The 20,677-nt window shown below is 41.8% G+C and overlaps 2 protein-coding genes across 2 annotated transcripts in view; one reads left to right on the top strand and one right to left on the bottom strand.

Moving 5' to 3' along the window:
- LOC115135954 (collagen alpha-1(XXVI) chain-like) overlaps positions 1-10,373 on the top strand; it is a 65,620-nt gene extending 55,247 nt beyond the window's left edge. Inside the window, exons 8-14 of the mRNA XM_029671212.2 lie at positions 3,339-3,422; positions 3,605-3,657; positions 8,531-8,593; positions 8,714-8,749; positions 8,877-8,921; positions 9,155-9,239; positions 9,441-10,373. Of these exons, the coding sequence (XP_029527072.1) occupies positions 3,339-3,422; positions 3,605-3,657; positions 8,531-8,593; positions 8,714-8,749; positions 8,877-8,921; positions 9,155-9,239; positions 9,441-9,586 (512 nt within the window). The 3' untranslated portion in view covers positions 9,587-10,373. The remainder of the gene's footprint in view (positions 1-3,338; positions 3,423-3,604; positions 3,658-8,530; positions 8,594-8,713; positions 8,750-8,876; positions 8,922-9,154; positions 9,240-9,440) is intronic.
- Positions 10,374-11,372: 999 nt separating this feature from the next.
- On the bottom strand, positions 11,373-19,952 carry LOC115135955 (myosin regulatory light chain 2, ventricular/cardiac muscle isoform-like). Its single transcript, XM_029671213.2, has 6 exons — positions 19,845-19,952; positions 18,933-19,098; positions 16,302-16,406; positions 16,004-16,082; positions 13,728-13,776; positions 11,373-11,590 (listed from the first exon to the last, which is right to left on the bottom strand). The coding sequence occupies exons 1-6, from the start codon at positions 19,845-19,847 to the stop codon at positions 11,486-11,488; spliced, it is 507 nt and encodes a 168-aa protein (XP_029527073.1). The 5' UTR covers positions 19,848-19,952; the 3' UTR covers positions 11,373-11,485.
- Between the last annotated feature and the right edge of the window lie 725 nt (positions 19,953-20,677).

Raw genomic sequence — 20,677 nt, forward strand, 5'->3', positions numbered from 1 at the left:
ACGCTACGGTCACAAGACGCAGGCCTCCTAATTGTCCCTAGAATTTCTAAGCAAACAGCTGGAGGCAGGGCTTTCTCCTATAGAGCTCCATTTTTATGGAACGGTCTGCCTACCCATGTCAGAGACGCAAACTCGGTCTCAACCTTTAAGTCTTTACTGAAGACTCATCTCTTCAGTGGGTCATATGATTGAGTGTAGTCTGGCCCAGGAGTGGGAAGGTGAACGGAAAGGCTCTGGAGCAACGAACCGCCCTTGCTGTCTCTGCCTGGCCGGTTCCCCTCTTTCCACTGGGATTCTCTGCCTCTAACCCTATTACAGGGGCTGAGTCACTGGCTTACTGGGGCTCTCTCATGCGTCACCTGAGTGGGTTGATTCACTGATGTGATCATCCTGTCTGGGTTGGCGTCCCCCCTTGGGTTGTGCCATGGCGGAGATCTTTGTGGGCTATACTCAGCCTTGTCTCAGGATGGTAAGTTGGTGGTTGAAGATATCCCTCTAGTGGTGTGGGGGCTGTGCTTTGGCAAAGTGGGTGAGGTTATATCCTTCCTGTTTGGCCCTGTTCGGGGGTGTCCTCGGATGGGGCCACAGTGTCTCCTGACCCCTCCTGTCTCAGCCTCCAGTATTTATGCTGCAGTAGTTTATGTGTCGGGGGGCTAGGGTCAGTTTGTTATATCTGGAGTACTTCTCCTGTCCTATTCGGTGTCCTGTGTGAATCTAAGTGTGCGTTCTCTAATTCTCCCCTTCTCTCTTTCTTTCTCTCTCTCGGAGGACCTGAGCCCTAGGACCATGCCCCAGGACTACCTGACATGATGACTCCTTGCTGTCCCCAGTCCACCTGGCCGTGCTGCTGCTCCAGTTTCAACTGACCATACCCCAGGACTACCTGACATGATGACTACTTTCTGTCCCCAGTCCACCTGGCGTGCTGCTGCTCCAGTTTCAGCTGTTCTGCCTTATTATTATTCGACCATGCTGGTCATTTATGAACATTTTAACATCTTGGCCATGTTCTGTTATAATCTCCACCCGGCACAGCCAGAAGAGGACTGGCCACCCCACATATGCTCTCTCTAATTCTCTCTTTCTTTCTCTCTCTCGGAGGACCTGAGCCCTAGGACCATGCCCCAGGACTACCTGACATGATGACTCCTTGCTGTCCCCAGTCCACCTGACCGTGCTGCTGCTCCAGTTTCAACTGTTCTGCCTTATTATTATACGACCATGCGGGTCATTTATGAACATTTGAACATCTTGGCCATGTTCTGTTATAATCTCCACCTGGCACAGCCAGAAGAGGACTGGCCACCCCACATAGCCTGGTTCCTCTCTAGGTTTCTTCCTAGGATTTGGCCTTTCTAGGGAGTTTTTCCTAGCCACCGTGCTTCTACACCTGCATTGCTTGCTGTTTGGGGTTTTAGACTGGGTTTCTGTACAGCACTTTGAGATATCAGCTGATGTACGAAGGGCTATATAAATTGATTTGATTTGATTTGCTACAGTTCCGTCCGCTCTGACTCTGGTCCCTGTCGCCAGTCCTTTATCTCGTCTGTCCTGCTTCCCTGCCCTGGACCCTCACTCTACTGCTTCCTTGGATTCCGCTCCGGACCTGCTTACCCTGCCCCTACTCCCCTTGCCGCAGCCTCAGTTCCTGCTACCCGCCCGAGCTCCCCCTGGCCTGCACCGCATCCCCCCCACTTTTCAATAAATACCTTAGTTACCTTATCCCTGTCTCCTCATCTGAGTCCACCCCACGTAACATCAGGGCCATCTGCCAAACATATTTTATATCTGGAGACCTTGTTTCAATAATAAATTACTGATAACGATCAATTGATAATATTGGGAGACATTACTCTCCCACCTATTTCCACAAGCCTCTTACACCTGGGGAACATTTTATGGAAGAAAGAAAAATATGTCATGACACCGTTAAAGCCAATTGACATGCAAAGTGTAGTCTCACCAGGTGTCCCATATCTGGGAAGTCCATCATTGGAACAGCCCTATCTCTGCCTGTTAAAATGCTCTATTCCTACACGAAGAACCCTCAATGGACAACAGGCAACCGGTCTGCCAAGAGCTATAATATATACTGAGCCCTCACAAGACCATGGAAAAAGTAATCTAGGTTTTATCATGTAGGTTTTATTGGATCCAAATACCCGATAATGTCTCCATTGCAAAAATACATATCTTATCAGTCAATAGTGAGTCACCATAAAGTTGATAATGATCGTTCAGACAGATTTCAGTTGACTGCTCTATGGATGACTAGAATGTTCCTGTAATGCTGGAGTGGCCTTATCACCTTGTTCCTGTAGTACTATTATCTGTGAGACATGTGAAGTCTAATAGTGAATAATGGTTCCATCCGGAAATAAATATGCACACTAGGGGAGGAGGGCAGTCAGTGGTAGTAATGTATGAGTGTTAGAGAGACAATGACCTCATATGAAACGAAACATATAGAATATGTAGGCCTTATTAATTCATGCTGTAATATTTAATAGAGGACTTTGGCTAAAATCTATGGACTGTAAAATTGTAAGTTGTAGAAGTCTATAGACATGTTCCATTGACCTCCATCTGAGGCATTTCCCCGTTTTGACCAGCAGAGGGCAAAATGCTCCCACTCGGATGTCATGGAAAGCTGTATATTATTATTGTGGTGGGCTGGCTTTGTTTAAACCTGGGCTCTGGCTGCAGTCTGCCTGCTGTAAATCAGACCCAATTTGTAACCTGTCAGCACAGCAGCCTGAGTCTGGAAACCCTGGGCCGCCTCGGAGCCAGAAACTGCTCAAACGGCAAGGCGAGGTTGTCAAGTCAAACCTCAATGTTGCAGGTATTTTGAGGTTAGGAGGAGAAGTAGAGAGAGAGAGGCCTGTTTTAGTTGAGTGGTGTGTGTGTGTGTGGGGGGGGTCACTACAGGAAGCAGTCTAATTTAGTCTATTTTAGACAAGTTTATAGTGCACCAGAAATTAGTTCCAGTGGCATTGCTCCCAAGAATATCCTGTTGATCCCTCTCTGCAGTGGGATACTGAACTAACCAGAGTTTCTGATCCCTACCTCAACCAATGACAATGATGGGTGTGGCACTATCTCACAACACACCCACAGTGACAACCAACCAAGACAACCTATCATCTCCAATGTTTGACAATAATTCACAACCCAAAATACCACCAGAGCTACAGTATGTAAATATTGGAAGTACTCTTAACTCAAACTTGAAGATCATACATGCAGTACATACATGTAGTACATACATGTAGTATGTAATTAGAGCACAGTGAGCACCTGTTGCACCTAACCCATGGCTGTTGTTGTTTTGGTTACAGATGAAGAAGCTGCACTCCATTCACAGAACAACCAAAGAGCTGTGACCGGTCCCCCAGGCCCCACCGGATCCCCTGGTCCCCCAGGTATAAACACTGACATCCCCGCTGGCATGACCATGAAGTCATAATGATAATAGTGTCATAATGTTAGTTAGGGGAAAATATAATACTACTTCCCCATATCAGCTAATCACCAAGTGGGACCTTTAAGTGGATATTGTCATAATATTTTGGAAAACTATAATCTCCATTTTCCAACTCCTGAGGCCGTCCGGGACCCACAGGGCCTGCTGGAAACCCAGGTACCCCAGGGAGAAACGTATGTATAACATTGGACTTTTATGTACATCCTGCAGCAGAATCCTAATTTGAGACTGTGGTGTCCTAAATTATAAGATCCCCTGATAAAGATGAGCAAAAGAGACATACTGAGCTATATTGTATACAATTGTTTTTAAACAATTATATTAGTACAATTGCTCAGAGAAAGAGATTTTGTTTAACAAGTAATACAACATTTGTATTGGATCCCCTGTTTTCAATACTCCAGCACCCTCCCCTGCATGACATGAGCTGTCCTCGCGCTCTCTCCCACCCTAGATAGGTATTACGCACAATAACTTTCTATCTATTAATGACAAATAATATAATCAGTCCATCCTCAAAATAATAGCTTACTGGGGATTGTTTCAATATGCAGTGTAGTCTACTATCTCTAACTATACAATGCATTTGGAAAGTATTCAGACCCCTTAACTTTTTCCAAATTATGCCACATTACAGCTTTATTCTATAAGTGATAAAAATTTTAAAAATCCTCATCAATCTACACACAATACCCCATAATACAAAGCGAAAACAGGTTTTTGTAAATGTTTGCAAATGTATTAAAACTAAAAAACAGATACCTTATTTACATAAGTATTCAGACCCTTTGCTATGAGATTGGAAATTGAGCTCAGGTGCATCCTGTTTCTATTGATCACTCCTGAAATGTTTCTACAACTTGATTGGATTCCACCTGCGGTAAATGTCTATATAAGGTCCCACAGTTGACAGTGCATGTTAGACTTTGATCTGAAGCCATTCTTGTGATTTTGCTATTGTAAATATTTGTAGGCTTATGTAGCCAAATTGTATCTATGATCGTATGCAATCATTTATGTTTTTTGAATGCTATTTTAATATATGAGAATTAACCAATGTTATCAGGCCACACCCAGCCATGATTACAGACACCTGTGTGTATCCTTTGACACTATATAAACTAGTCATCCCGCAGTGTTTGTCATTATACCCTGATGAAGACAGCTTGTCTGTTGAAATGTTGGATATTAGGTTATTAAATTATTGCATCTGAGCTCCTAGAGCGTGCAGCTCTTCTTTAATATTTCAAGAGCAAAAACCAAGCCATGAGGTCAAAGGAATTGTCTGTAGAGCTCGGAGACAGGATTGTGTCGATGCACAGATCTGGGGTAGGGTACCAAAACAATTATGCAGCATTGAAGGTCCCCAAGAACACAGTTCCCTCCATCATTCTGAAATGGAAGAAGTTTGGAACCACCAAGACTCTTCCTAGAGCTGGCAGCCCGGGCAAACTGAGCAATCGGGAGGGAAGGGCCTTGGTCAGGGAGGTGACCAAGGACCCGATGGTCACTCTGACAGAGCTCCAGAGTTCCTCTGTGGAGATGGGAGAAACTTCCAGAAGGACAACCATCTCTGCAGCAGTCCACCAATCAGGCCTTTATGGTAGAGTGGCCAGACGGAAGCCACTCCTCAGTAAAAGGAACATGGCAGCCCGATTGGAGTTTGACAAAAGACACCTAAAGGACTCAGACCATGAGAAACAAGATTCTCTGGTCTGATGAAACCATTGGCCTTGGCCTGAATGCCAAGTGTCACGTCTGGAGGAAACCTGGCACCATCCCTACGGTGAAGCATATTGGTGGCAGCATCATGCTGTGGGGATGTTTTTCAGCGGCAGGGGCTGTGAGACTAGTCAGGATCGAGGGAAAGATGAACAGAGAAAAGTACAGAGAGATCCTTGATGAAAACCTGCTCCAGAGCGCTCAGGACCTCAGACTGGAGCGAAGGTTCACCTTCCAACAGGACAACAACCCTAAACACACAGCAAAGACAATGCAGGAGTGGCTTCGGGACAAGTCTCTGAATGTGCTTGAGTGGCCCAGCCAGAGCTTAAACCCGATCAAACATCTCTGGAGAGACCTGAAAATAGCTGTGCAGTGACGCTCCCCATCCAACCTGACAGAGCCTGAGAGGATCTGCAGAGAAGATTTGGAGAAACTTCCCAAATACATGTGTGCCAAACTTGTAGCGTCATACACAAGAAGACTCGAGGCTGTAATCCCTGCCAAAGGTCCTTCAACTAAGTATTGAGTAAAGGGCCTGAATACTTATATAAATGTGATATTTTTTAAATTTGTTTTTCAATAAATTTGCAAAAAAATCTAAAAACATGTTTTGCTTTGTCAATATGGGTTATTGTGTGTAGATTGATGAAAATTGTTTTAAAATGAATCCATTTTAGAATAAGGATTTGGAAAATAGTCAAGGGGACTGAATACTTTCTGAATGCATTGTATAGCCTTCCGTATTTAGCTGCTATTTATCAACTTTGTAGTAAAAACTACACATCAAATAGCCTAATAATGAGGGGGAAAAGTAGTCAGAATTTGAACTCAGCAGGTTTTTTTCTGGCTAATAGCCTACACAAATGGGCTGCAATATTCAAGGTAAATTAAATCCAACTTGAGGGACTCCCCTGGTCTCCTGAAGTCCTCCTTGCTGCTTCTTTCTCTTTCTCTGTCTGTGTCTCTTTTTCTCTTTCTTTCTCTCAGAAGACTGTTTTCTATACTAAATATTGCCAACTCCAACGTGGTCAAAGCATTTCATATTATTCTGTAAAGGTAAAGCCACGACACTCCATTTAGTATGATATGTTACGTTTCTTATGGTATGCATTAATTTGTGGATGTCCATCATCCATTACATAAGATATATTACGATTCCAAGAACACAGGATGAGATGTTACTATCTGTGCAAGCACTTCCAAGAGTTCATGAACAGTGAGCCTGGTGAAATTTGGGGAGCGCATCGTCCGTAGTGTACCTTTGGTTCCTAGGGTGTTTCGGCCTTTCACACTTATACACCCTCCCCAAAGGCGGCCAGCGACAGGGTGATCAATTCTACGCTTGCGTCCCATTCCCAATTAGTCATAGGAGTTGCCTTGTTGTTGATAGCCAACATCCGAATGAGGAATTACAATGAATTTAATATGTTACAAATTACAATTCATATATGTTACACCCTCCCCAAAGGCGGCCAGCGACAGGGTGATCAATTCTACGCTTGCGTCCCATTCCCAATTAGTCATAGGAGTTGCCTTGTTGTTGATAGCCAACATCCGAATGAGGAATTACAATGAATTTAATATGTTACAAATTACAATTCATATATGTTATGAATTACAATTTGTACATTATGTTACGAATTTCAATTCGCACAATATGTTATGGAATTTGCAAAACGTATGACATGTTACGAGTTCTAATTTGTTAAGGCTAACGTTAGTTAGGTGGATAGGTTGCTAACGCTAACTAGTTGGCTAACATTAGCTAGGTTAGGGTTCAGGTAAGGAGTTAGGTTAAAATGTTATGCTTAGGGTTGAGGGAAGGGTTAGGGTTAGATAACATGCTAAGTTATTGCAAAGTAGCTAAAAAGTAGTGAGTAGTTGCTAAAATGCTGAAGTTGTCTGTAATGAGATGTAAGGTAACACGGAACCTTTGGGTTGCTAGACGTTCGCATTATACGTCCACCCATCCACTCCGACCAACCACCCTCCTTTCGTTTTTGCCTTAAGTGACCTAGTATCTTATATAACCAAACATAACATATCATACTCATTTCAGGGTCTCGGATTTACATTTATGTTACGACTAGTCAACCCAGACTTTCCTGAGACATTGTGCATTATACACTGAGTGTAAAAAACATTAGGAACACCTTCCTAATATTGAGTTGCAACCCCTTTGCCCTCAGCCATGCCCAGCCTCAATTGGTCAGGGCATGGACTCTACAAGGTGTCGAAAGCATTCCACAGGGATGCTGGTTGTGTCAAATTGGCTGGATGTCATTTGGGTGGTAGACCATTCTTTATACACATGGGAAACTGTTGAGCGTGAAAAACGCAGCAGCGTTGCAGTTCTTGACACACTTAAATCAGTGCGCCTGGCACCTACTATCATACCCCGTTCAAAGACACTTAAATATTTTTTTTGCCCATTCACCCTCTGAATGGCACACATACACAATCCATGTCTCAATTGCCTCAAAGCTTAAAAATCTTTCTTTAACCTGTCTCCTCCCCTTAATCTAAAATGATTTAACAGGTGACATTAATAAGGGATCATAGCTTTCACCTGGACAATCTATGTCATGGAAAGAGCAGGTGTTCATAATGTTTTGTACAGTAAGTGTATGTCCATTGCGCTGCACACAATTTAAACTTAGTCTTGTATGAAGCATGCCAAGATATACCAGCAATAATGGAATATTGCAACTAAAACTCAACTCAATATTGCACCTAAAACAACTAAATAACTACCTATGAAAAATTAGTCTCTCAGTTTTGAACACCTGAATAAGCTCCACTAATTACACGGGCACCGTTGTAGCCTTGACCATGGCATTTGTTCACCGACATCCCCTTACTTTAAATCAGTAAATTTAAATCACTTTTTCAGGCACATTCCTGAAGCCCAAGAAACAAACTCTTAGCTTCCTAGTACATATAGAAATTAGAAAGGTTTATTAATTACTTTTTGGAGGGTTACTGTCAAAATGATTTATTAAATAAATAAAAATTGACATTGATGACAGGTGCATGGGCTCCCAGAGCTCATGGGCCCCCCTGCCTTGCGGGGGCTGCAGGGATGTCTGGTACGCCAGTGGCTGTAGTATTGAAAACAGGATCTAATCATTTAGACCACTATCTTTTTGAGATGTTTTTCTTACTTGTCAAACACAATCTCTTTCTCTCAGCAATTTTATTAGTATTTCATGTTTAACAAAGGATCCAATAATTCCGGAACCCACGTGTTTGTTATTTTTGTAAATCATACATTGATGTCAATGGGAGAATAGTGCATGAAATTCTATCGCTGTGTTCCAGGCTGGTGTTGGTCCCTCAGGCAAGCCTGGGGATCGTGGGCTTAAAGGAGACTCCGGTGAAAGGGTGAGGTTTGGCTGCCTTTAAAGTGACCATCTTGAATAAAGATGACTCTATTTGATGGGAATTCCACACTATGTACAGTCTATACATGACATCGCTCATACAGCGTCTGTCTCCTCACAGGGACCCCCAGGACTCAGGGGAGAACATGGCCAGCCAGTGAGTACACAGTGAGGATACAAAAGTTGACTGCTTTTAAACATATATACAAATTGTTATCTTTGCCAACCACCTGTGTTTTTTCCATTTGTGTTTCTGTTTTTAGCATTTGTGTTTCTGTTTTTAGGGTGTACCAGGGCCAAAGGGTGAGCCAGAAGATACCCAGGCTGAGGTGACCCTACACATTCCCTCTATATGATTTAATAGTCCACAGAGTCACATTTGCAATACCTCACTCTTATGAAAAAGCAGTCATAATAGTAGCACAGTAGTAGTATTTAGTAGTTATACATTATACCGTAATTGTTCTGTAATAAATGTATTAGACCTTAACATATAGTTCCTGATGGAAGCTGAATTTGAACTTGATAGCTGAACTTGATGTAGTGATGTGTTTCTGTCCAGGGGGAGGGGCTGCAGCAGCTGAGAGAGGCTCTGAAGATCCTGGCTGAGAGGGTTCTCATTCTGGAGCACATGATCGGCATTCACGGTGAGAGACACACACCCTTACTCAGAAAACAACAGCGTCCAATTCCAAGCAATCACTGTGTCTGTCAGTGACAAGTTATGTTGTATTGGAGAGTCCTGGTTGTGAGATTAAATTGATCTCCCTCTGTCTCTATCCCCAATCCTTTCCTCCCTCTCTCTCTCTCTCTCTCTCTCTTTGGTAATTTCTCACAAAACCCACTAGAATCTGGTTCTGGCCTGGACATCCTGTCAGACCTGGTGCCCATGTTTAAAAACAAAAGGGCAGGACCCAAAACCCTGCTCCACTCTCTCACCACAGGAGACAGAAAGCTGATTGGAGAGGAAAGAGTGAGGAGGAGGGGCAAATAGATGGTCCTGCCAAGGGGTGTAGTAGAGCATGGTTTGTATACGAACAGTGATTGGGTAAGAGATTGAGATAGATGTACCATGTGTTCTCTGGGTCAGAGTGGATGACCAGTCAATACTCATGAATCACAGAATTCTTACTCAGATCCTTGAATTTGTCCTGTTTATAATGTGTTTTTTTACATTGACTTTTAGTACTGTGTCATTATCGTAGTCATGTTATTTAAATGTAATTGTGTAACTTTGGTGCTGGTACTGGTCTCAACATGTGCATATTCTCAATGACATACTCCTGTTGGGAACTGTAGGATTACCAAGGGTAAAAGGAGATACCAGAGCCAGTAGGATACATATATTACAGTTGTATCTGTATTCAGTAAGAATATCATGACTGATTTTAGATCATATCTGTACTGTTTGTTTTTTACAAGACTTGAGAAGATTTGTTTTCGGTTTTTGAACCGGTGTGAATTTTGAATGGTTTGAATTTGATTTGAACACAACAGGGAAATAAATTGGTTTTGTTTCGGTTTTATATTTATAGTAATGATTTTGTGTCCGATGCAGTAGGGGATATTGTACTGTATCTGCCACTGTTGCATATCATTGGAGCAGATGGACATGCATGTTGATATCAGATTACATCACCTCACATGGTTTGAGGTAACATTAATTGCTGTAGCACTAGGTAGCGCTTTTGCTTTGCAGTCCTGTTTCAACAAGTAGGTGAAACTGTTGAATAGCCAACTGTAAAATAAAGTTTGACCCGTTGATCTTACGTTTAGCTTCACCTTTTCTTTCAGTCTGGAGTTATTAACTCACCTGTTGAAAACCACATTTATAAATAGGTTGAATAGAATAAACGTCTGGTGGATTGGAGATGGAATGTGGTTGTGTGTTGGATGCTCTCATATGACCATTTTTATATTGGGTGTGGAGTCCTTGCCAACTCATTTGCAGAGTGTGTAACCAGTTTATTATTGCAGCTCAACTGTTATGTCTTTCCCTACATGTCTCTGACAATTTCATGACTCATTACTTCATTTGTGTGTTTCAGTTTTTCTTCATCTTTGAGAACGGTTCAGTTTTACAGTACGTTCCCTTTTTTTTTTTTTTTTTTTTTTTTAAAGGTGTTTTGTTTTCGTTTGACTTGGCCCAGTATTTTGAAGAACGTTATTTTCATAAAATTCACTATAATATTGACTGATTGGGATTTGTCTTCATTTTTTTCTGCACCATTGATATGGCTCTAGTGAACATATGGAATTGTAAATGTAGCCTATTTTAAGACACATAAATTAGACGATTTTTGCCTTAATAATTTTTTATTTAAAATTGTACCTCATTTGAGTAGATATAAATTATGTAAGAACCTGTCTTATGTTGATCTTCAGTATAACTTGTGGTATTTTACATGCACAATGTAATGTACCTTGGCTTGCTGCTCGTCTTATCGGAGTCTCAAATTCCTATGAATTTCCATAAATACTGTGAACAGTGATGTACTGTAACACAATGGACAAATGGACAGAGGATGAATCTGAATCAGTCACCAAACTCCTATTATGTAAGGGCAATCTGAAGCATAGTGTTTTGTGTATCCCTATGGCACTCTTCTTCCCTTAACCTCTGTGAACCCCTGCGACTTGAAGGTGTCTGAAATATGCAAAAGGCTATTCCCACCTTATATAGAATACCTTGTTAAGCATTACCTCTGACCCCAATCAACTCTTCACTTTCAACACCTTCATCTTGGAGTTCAAATGACAATGCCTTGTTAACACCATAGTCCTTTTTACTATGTTTTTATTGTCAGAATGGTGAGATGTGGAAAGGGTGATGATGTGTTATTGGCTGTCAGAGGTGATTGGTCTGGTGATTTGAAGGTTGTGATTGGTTCCTTTACTCCGCCTCCTTGTCCTCTCCGTGGGTGATAACGTAGCACAGGTTCTTGTAGTCCAGATTGCCGGCGACGTCCAGGGGGAAGTTTGTGAACATGTCTTCGACCTAGACGAGTAAAGCACACAACGGTCACGCTAGGTCATGGGTTGAAACAATACATTAACTTAGCCCTTTGAGCTGAATTTGGTGTGTAATATTTAGTTGAAATAAAAGTGAACACACATGCATGTCAAGTCAGGATAAGGCCTTCTTTGAGTAAGCCTGGATGAGACAGGAATCTCCACTCATGTTTTTGCTTTATGCTATGAAAACAAGCCATGGTAAACACACATGCAATATTAATGTGAGTTATATCTGTGAACACATCCATGTGCTTTTAAGAAAGAAATGCCATGGTCTCCAAGGGACTCAGTAGTACTGCATTAGGTCACTGTAAGTACATAGGATTCCTGTACATATATAGTTAGAATGGGTCAGTGCTCTAGATCGAATCGTACTACACTGGCTCTGACGCTTGTTGAATGTGGCAGGGCTTGCAAACCATTACAGACTACAAAAGGAAGCACAACCGAGAGCTGCCCAGTGACAAGCATACCAGACGAGCTAAACTACTTCTATGCTCGCGTCGATGCAAATAACACTGAAACATGCATGACAGCACCAGCTGTTCCGTAAGACTGTGTGATCACGCTCTGCGCAGCCGATGTGAGTAAGACCTTGAAACAGGTCAACATTCCCAAGGCCACAGGGCCAGATGGATTATCAGGACGTGGTATCTCTATTGCACTCCACACTGCCCTTTCCCACCTGGACAAAAGGAACACCTATGTGAGAAAGCTATTAATTGACTACAGCTCAGTGTTTAACATCAGTGCCCTCAAAGCTCATCAATAAGCTAAGGACCCTGGAACTAAACCTCCCTCTGCAACTGGATCCTAAACTTCTTGATGGCCCGCCCCAGGTGGTAAGGGTAGGTAACAACACATCTGCCACGCTGATCCTCAACACGGGCCCCTCAGGGGTGCGTGCTCAGTCCCCTCCTGTACTCCCTGTTCACTCATGACTACACGGCCAGGCACAACTCCAACACCATCATTAAGTTTGCCGATGACACAACAATGGTAGGCCTGATCACCGACGAGACAGCCTATAGGGAGGAGGTCAGAGACCTGGCCGTGTAGTGTCAGGACAACAACCTCTCCCTAAATGTGATCAAGACAAAGGAGATGATTGTGGACTACAGGAAAAAGTGGGCCGAGCATGCACCCAGTCTCATCGACGGGGCTGTAGTGGAGCAGGTTGAGAGCTTCAAGTACCTTGGTATCCACATCACCAACAAACTAACATGGTCCAAGCACACCAAGACAGTCGTGAAGAGGGCACCACAAAACCTATTCCCCCTCAGAAGACTGAAAAGATTTGGCATGGGTCCTCAGATCCTCAAAAGGTTCTACAGCTACACCATCGAGAGCACTGGGTGCGTCACTGCCTGGTATGGAACTGCTCGACCTCTGACCACAAGGCACTACAGAGGGTAGTGCGTACGGCCCAGTACATCACTGGAGCAAAGCTTCCTACCATCCAGGACCTTTATACCAGGCGGTGTCAGAAGAAGGCCCTAAAAACTGTCAATGACTCCAGCCAGCCTAGTCATAGACTGTTGTCTCTGCTACCACATGGCAAGCGGTAACGGAGCGCCAGGTCTAGGTCCAAGAGGCTTCTAAACAGCTTCTACCCCCAAGCCATATAACTCCTTAACATCTAATCAAATGGCTACCCAGACTATTTGCATTGCCCCCCTCCTTTCACACCGCTGCTACTCTGTTGTTATCTATGCATAGTCACTTTAATAACTCCACCTACATGTACACTACCGTTCAAAGGTTTGGAGTCACTGACTGTAGAAATGTACTTGTTTTTTAAAGAAAAGCACATTTCTTGTCCATTAAAATAACATCAAATTGATCAGAAATACAGTGTAGACATTGTTAATGTTGTAAATGACTATTGTAGCTGGAAACAGCTACAATATGGAATATCTACATAGGTGTACAGAGGCCCATTATCAGCAACCATCCCTCCTGTGTTCCAATGGCACGTTGTGTTAGCTAATCAGAGTTTATCATTTTAAAAAGGCTAATTGATCATTAGAAAACCCTTTTGCAATTATGTTAGCACAGCTCAAAACTGATTCCAAACCCAAATCCCACTGAGCCTCAGAAACCTGAGAGAAGGACATTACCTCAGCTTCGGTGAACTTGTCCGCCTGAGACATTATGTAATATTTGATACTGGAAGGGAAAATGATGATTCGTTAGGTACAGCACATCAAACGCGACAGGATGTTATTTTAACAGAGTTGAAGGAGTTACACTTTCTTCCTTAATTATTTCCAAAAACACTTGCAACATTCTACAAGAAAAGGTCTCTGCTCTACAATAATCCATGACTATAAAACTAGCGACGCTATCACTGATGGATAATTATCAGCACTCACAAAAGAGAGATTCAATAGATTAGAATCGAATCATTTTAAAAAATGAACCTACAGCCTTACTGTAGTACACTCTTAGAAAAAAAAGGTGCTTTGGCTGTCCCTATAGGAGAAGCCTTTGAAGAACCGTTTTGGGTTCCATGTAGAACCCTTTCCACAGAGGGTTTTACATGGAACTCAAAAGGGTTCTACCTGATACCAAAAAGGGTTCTCCTATGGGGACAGCCAAATTACCCTTTTTTCTAAGAGTGTAGCTAATGACTTACAGATGTAGGATCTTAATTTTTTCCCCTGCTGTAGCAAACTGGCTAATAATAATCCTGCAGCAACAGAAATAGGAATTATTATATGGATTATGATGAATGGACATTTTTTTGTAGGGGTTGATACATTTTTCATTAGGGCAAATCAAGTCTGACATTTTAAAGTGGAAATTATAACTTGGACTTTTTAAAACCTAAAGTACACTACAAAGTGTGAATTTCCTGCAGTGCAGGAAAATGTTAAGCAACAAAAGAGTGATCAAATTAAAGATCCTACATCTGTAGACCCTGATTCAGACCTGAGTTAAGCGTGTGAATGGCACATAAATGCCCCTCTATGCGCTTCTCTCTATGTGTAATCTGACCTTGAATTTAAGCATGACAATAGCATGCTATTCACACACTACTTGTTTGAGGTGGAGCTCGAATAAATTAAGGTGTGGCAGAGGTGTGTCTACAGATAAGCGGCATTCTGACCTTGACTTAATTCCACCAACTTTACACAAGAGGAAACCATGAATAACATCTAGCGGACCTACCGGTTCTAAGTGGAAAAAGTGTCTACTTCATTTTTTTCTGACATAAATAAGACCATTCTCCATGCACTGTAATTTACAACTTGATAAGAGCTAGGTAAATGTGTAATCCGTTTGGAACATGGGATTGTAAATAAACATAGCAAATGTTTTAGATTATTTTTCCATATGATCTCTGGAGATGAGATTGTGAAACCAGCCATATGGAAGCAAACTGAAAATCATATCAACATGACATGTAGGCTATTGCGGCCCCTTTTCCACAGTGAAATAGAATATAAATAGCTGTGCCGTTATTCAGAATTTTTATTGTATGCCCTCATAATTTGCCTGGACGAAATTTGGAGACCCAAGCTATAGGCTTCTGTAGGGCTGAACTTGCCAAATTGATGTATGCGCTTTTGAATGTTTTAATTATATGCCCAGGCTTTTCTCTGTTTTATTTGAACAATTTGCATCATGTTAAATATTAGGCACTATCAGTGGCCACTGTCAGTAAAACCCACATACATTTATTTTCACCACATTCAATTCCTTTTATAGTTCTTTCCTCTGTCATGTCCTTCTTGGGTCGCTAGCATTAGTGGATCATATTAAGCGAACATTGCCCAATAATTTGGGACATGTAGCCTAATTGAATCATTATGGATCTCAGACCACACGTAGGAGGTTAAACCTGGAGCCTGGCTCACTGTTCATGACGACAGGACAATTGTAATACAGTTCCATGATTAGTGAGAATTAGGGTAGATGCATAAGATTATTGTTCAACCCCTATTGTAAACTTTTCTCCCCCTTCCAATATTTTATGGATTGAACTTGAATATGACAATTTCAGTATAAATCAAACCACTGTATTTATCAATATATTTAGAGCATAAAGGCTCTCCAAACAGTTTTTAAAAAATAAACAAATACTCATACATACTTTCCGAAACCAAAAATGTGGCTAAATAATCGAGATGATCAGACTATCTACCAGTTGGTGCAGAAACTGAGACGAATATGTATAGATGGCTTTATTTTATCGATCCCTATATTCTGACCCAGTTCTCTAAATGTATTCTTTTGAGTCTGTCGACAAATCTAATTAAAAAGGTACACCGTATTTAAAGGGATTGCTTAACAAATGTACAGAAAACCCTATTGAATGAAAAAATTATGAGAAAAGAGCTACAGGTACTGTTTCAATGTTTGATGTTATTAGAGTTCATAAAATCCTTACTCTTCTCCCTTGAGGACTCCCTGTCCCTCGGGGTCGAAGATCTTGAAGGCGTTAATAATGGTCTCCTCAGGATCAGTACCTGAGAGAAGACACATGTTTCAGACATACAGCTGGTCTGTCTAAACAGTGCACCGTGGGAAAATACCGTAGTAATTTGCCTCATTATAATTCTAGTTCTTAATGTCTGTCTGAATATATGATTGTTGTAAAGCATTAACTAGCCATAATGCTTCTGTTTACATGTGATGCACGATGACATGTGCAAGCCCTAGTCGGCCATACAGGGGTGTTGCCTGACCTTTCAACTTCTCGCCAAACATGGAGAGGAATATGGTGAAGTTGATTGGTCCAGGGGCCATCTTCAGCATCTCGTCCAGCTCATCATTACCCACATTGAGACGGCCTGCAGAGACACACAGGACAGGACGAGATACAGGTCAGAGTTAATTGGGATCACTCACATGACCAGGTGGTGTCACGGCCATCGTTGGAAGGAGACCAAGGTGCAGAGTGGTCTGTGTACATTTTCTTTTATTTATATAAAATGTCGCCAACAAAACAAGAAATAACAAAACAACCGTGAAGCTTAACAGGGCTATAGTGCCACTAACAAAGATAATTACCCACAAAATATAGCAGGGAAAGAAAGCTGCCTAAGTTTGATTCCCAATCAGAGACAACGATAGACAGCTGTTCCTTATTGAGAACCATACCCGGCCAAAACATAGCAGCATAAAAACCTAGAAAACAAAACATAGAATGCCCACCCAAATCACACCCTGACCAAACCAAAATAGAGACATAAAAAGGCTCTCTCAGGTCAGGGCGTGACAGGTGGGGAAAGTGGGAAAGTACAGCAGCACAGGTCTTATGGTCAGAAATGGTTGCTTGGATCAGTCATTCTCTAAATACATTTTAGAATAGTCTCATTGGAGATAGCTGGAGGAGAGAGGGTGTGTTAAACTACTCTAAACCATGGCATTGTTGAATACTTTTTTCTGATTGGCTTAAAGGACATTATAGTGTGCATTATTTTACTTTATAAAACTGGGTGGTTTGAGCCCTGAATGCTGATTGGCTGAAAGCCGTGGTATATCAGACCATATACCATGTATTTACTGGTATAATTACGCTGATAACCCGTTTATAATTAAGTGATACTGCCCGATAAGCCGGTGTTTGGAGGACCTACTGGCACGGGTGTTGTTATCAGTGTTATACAACGGGTTACCAACATATTCAAATAATGATTGACATTATTGATTAAAAACATTATTTTTATGAATTTATTCATACTATTTCATCCTTCCACAAGATAAACATCCATAACAATGAGCTAATGAGGCGTGAACATTTTCTCACTCCTCAGGACACTTGTTCAGAAGACCTAGCCAACAACACAGCTAACACGATTACTTCAAACTGAAGCTGGAAAGACTGCAAACTAGCTGCACTTCGTTTTGTTTTATTTCCTTGTATATATCCATAAAAAGGATGCAGCAGATTCATGATTTCAACTGGCTGAGAAACGCTGCCTGCCTGTCTGTCTCATCCCGACTCCCGACACCGTCATTACTATGGGACAGTTGGAAATCGAATTTGAATATTGAAACAATGTTGCAAATGTTGGAGAGATAGACAGCAAGTTTTATACAGATCTCTGCTGTTGAAAACTAGATGGTAGTCTAAAAGAAATGTGAGATAATGTCTAGATGCTTTTCATAATGGAGATCAAGTTTATAAATTGCTTGGCTGGGCTGATGAGGCAGTGGATTGTGCAGTCAAATTGAACAGAGTAAACAGGCATTTTAATGTCACAAATTTAGCCAGTGGTAACTTGTGGAATTGACACCAGCTGGAATACGGTTTTAACCAATCAGCATTCAAGATTAGGCAATAAGGCCCGAGGATGTGTGGTTTATTGCCAATATACCATGGCTAAGGGCTGTTCTTATGCATGACCCAACACGGAGGACTGGCTCAAATCGGTCTTATGTAGCAACATTTGAAATTGTGTTTTTTACATTGGATAAAAGTAGAGACTCAGCAACAAAATTGTATATAATACACTACAGTTGAGGAACAATGGGGAAGTAATTTTGTTTTGAAAGTTGATAAACAGCTCACTGAACATTACTCGCCCTAGCAGAGCTGGTTAGGCTGTTATGTTATCCAGAGCGTTGGTGACTGCAACTGTGCTGTCAGATTGTCTGTTCCTAAAATCAAAACGTGTCGCTCTCTGAGCGTTCAGAGCGCATGGCCGATGTGTAGGGTTGACCCGAACGTTCTGACCTCACAATGGCAGTCAAGCACCCAAGCTAACTGGCTAGCTACTTCTGTATCCAGGCACTGCACGTTGCGTCGTGCATACTTATTAGCACACCTATGCATGGTAGATATCAGCAGGCTAGAAATCAATGGCTATAGTTAATTCTTACATGTTCTGTTGGAGCTGCTTTTGAAAGCAAAAGTCCAATTGAAACATTGTCATTGTTGAATTCGGTTTTAATAAAAGCAAGTTAGGGCTGATGGTTTGGTTAGCTAAACTAGCAAGTCTGTTTGGTTACCAAGGTAACTACTGTAGCTGTCTGATTGGCTTGCTAGCTACTTCAGTGGATGTCGAACACATTTCATCCAGCAAATTAACGCATTTATTGCGCCAAATGTGTTAAATTGTAGCCACATCCTTGGAGAAGTAGTAACGCAAGGGATAGTCAACCCGGGTCTCTATGCGTTCTCTGGAGAGAGAAAAAAAAGGCATCTCCGTGGAAGGTTAGTTCCACTCACGTTCATTATTCTCCATAGATCGCATAGCCCTTGTTGATTATCCCTTGCGCAACTACTTCTCCAAGGATGATAACCTCACCCACCCCTTTTATAATGCAAAGGTAAATCTCCAGAGGAGTTACTAACATTAGCCTTAGCTCACCCAGAGCACAGAAGGTGTCCCTCAGGTCACTCTTGTCAATGAAACCGTCTCTGTTCTGGTCCATGATGGTGAAAGCCTCCTTGAACTCCTGGATCTGGGCTTGCTCAAACATGGAGAACACATTGGAGCTGGCCTCTGCTGCCTTCTTCTTTGCCTTCTTGGGTGCCTGAGATACAGAGGTGGGATCTTAATTTAAGACAGTTTGCTACAGCAGGAAAATAATCCTACAGCAACAGGAAATGTGAATTATTACAGTATGTGGATTATAATTAATGGACATTATTGTTGGGGTTCATACATTTTTTCGTAAGGGAAAATCAAGTCTAAAAGTTGAAATGAGACATTTCTGAACATCAGAAGTCAGAAGTCTTTTTAAACCTAAAATACACTACAGATCTTTACATGTCCTTCAATGTAAAGTTCTCCTGCAACAATTTGATCAAAATAAGACCCTACATCGGTACACATGAAAATGACAAGTTATTTGATGTTATGATGATTAGCAACAGCTTGCATACATTTTGATACAGATTGCATACAGTGACATTATGAAGTTTTGACAGTATCATGTAATATAACAGTAATATAACAGTAATAATATAATTACTGTTATATTTCATAAAAAATAATAGGTCATCATTTACTGGATTGTATTTCAAATGCACAACCAAAACTATGAACATCTTACATTGAGCTACAGAACATAGCATCCAGTCACAAAACGACATGGCTATTAATAGAGTTTGAATAAATGCATTTAAAAACATTAACAGCTGTCTACTTCTGAAGTAAGTTTAGCTACTCCAAGAACTCTCAGCATCCTAGACACCATAGAAGTGAGACACCTAGTTAACCTCAAGGTGAAGATGGAGACAAGTTGAGAGGAGAGAGTGAAGGAGGTGTCATTCTTACCATTGTGTTAGGAGTTTCTCAGTTGTTCACTTACTCTTGAGAGAACACTAAAAAGTGACCCTGGTTACTTATATAGCAAAACACTTGGCTCCTCTACCCACCTGCACTATGTTTAGACAATGAGGGGACATTACCCTAGGCATGCCAGCCATATAGAGGACTAACACCCACCGCCCCCAGCCACCCATTGTAATTGACCCATGCAGGGGTGCTGTGGCTCTGAACAGTTTATGTGACACACTTTCTTAGAAGCAGGGGACACGGTTAGAAGTTCAAACCTGGCACCTATCCTCGAGAGGGGGCTGGGGGGGTTATGGGTAGTTGTAAATATGTGAGAATGCCTCAGACTTCACTGGTCCTGTACACTGTTAGAAAAAGGGTTCCAAAAGGGTTCTTCGGCAGTCCCCATAGGATAACCCTTTTTAGTTACAGATAGACTTATTTTGGGTTCCATGTAGACCCTCTGTGGAAAGGCTTCTACATGGAACCCAAAAGGGTCTTACTTGGAGCCAAAAATAGTTATTTAAAGGGTTCTCCTAGATAGTGTTCTCTCGAAGAGTGTAGTTAGGATGTGTGCAACGCCGCATCTCAGCCCACTAGATTACCACGGTAATGAATTGATGCCCTTGTCTAGTTTGTGTGGAAGGAGAGGCTTTGAACAGCTGTGGTGGGGCTTTTCACTAATAGGAGGGTTGGACACCATGACTGGATCGGATAAGGGCACTGAGGTCATGGCAGGCATTGTTGAACACTAAACTGTTGCATTGTCTCACAATTAAACATTATAATCAACCCCTAAGATATTTCTTTAGAGAGTTGAGCATTGAGCAACC

This window comes from Oncorhynchus nerka, linkage group LG10 (genome assembly GCF_034236695.1).
Source record: "Oncorhynchus nerka isolate Pitt River linkage group LG10, Oner_Uvic_2.0, whole genome shotgun sequence".
Classification (NCBI taxonomy): Eukaryota; Metazoa; Chordata; class Actinopteri; order Salmoniformes; family Salmonidae; genus Oncorhynchus; species Oncorhynchus nerka.

Bases quoted from the DNA above. Each gene is read 5' to 3' on its own strand.
- LOC115135955 (XM_029671213.2), bottom strand. The intron at 16,083-16,301 runs GTCAGGCAACAC...GTCTTCTCTCAG, and splicing joins GTTTGGCGAGAAGTTGAAAG to GTACTGATCCTGAGGAGACC. The intron at 11,591-13,727 runs GTAATGTCCTTC...TTACTCGTCTAG, and splicing joins ACAAGTTCACCGAAGCTGAG to GTCGAAGACATGTTCACAAA.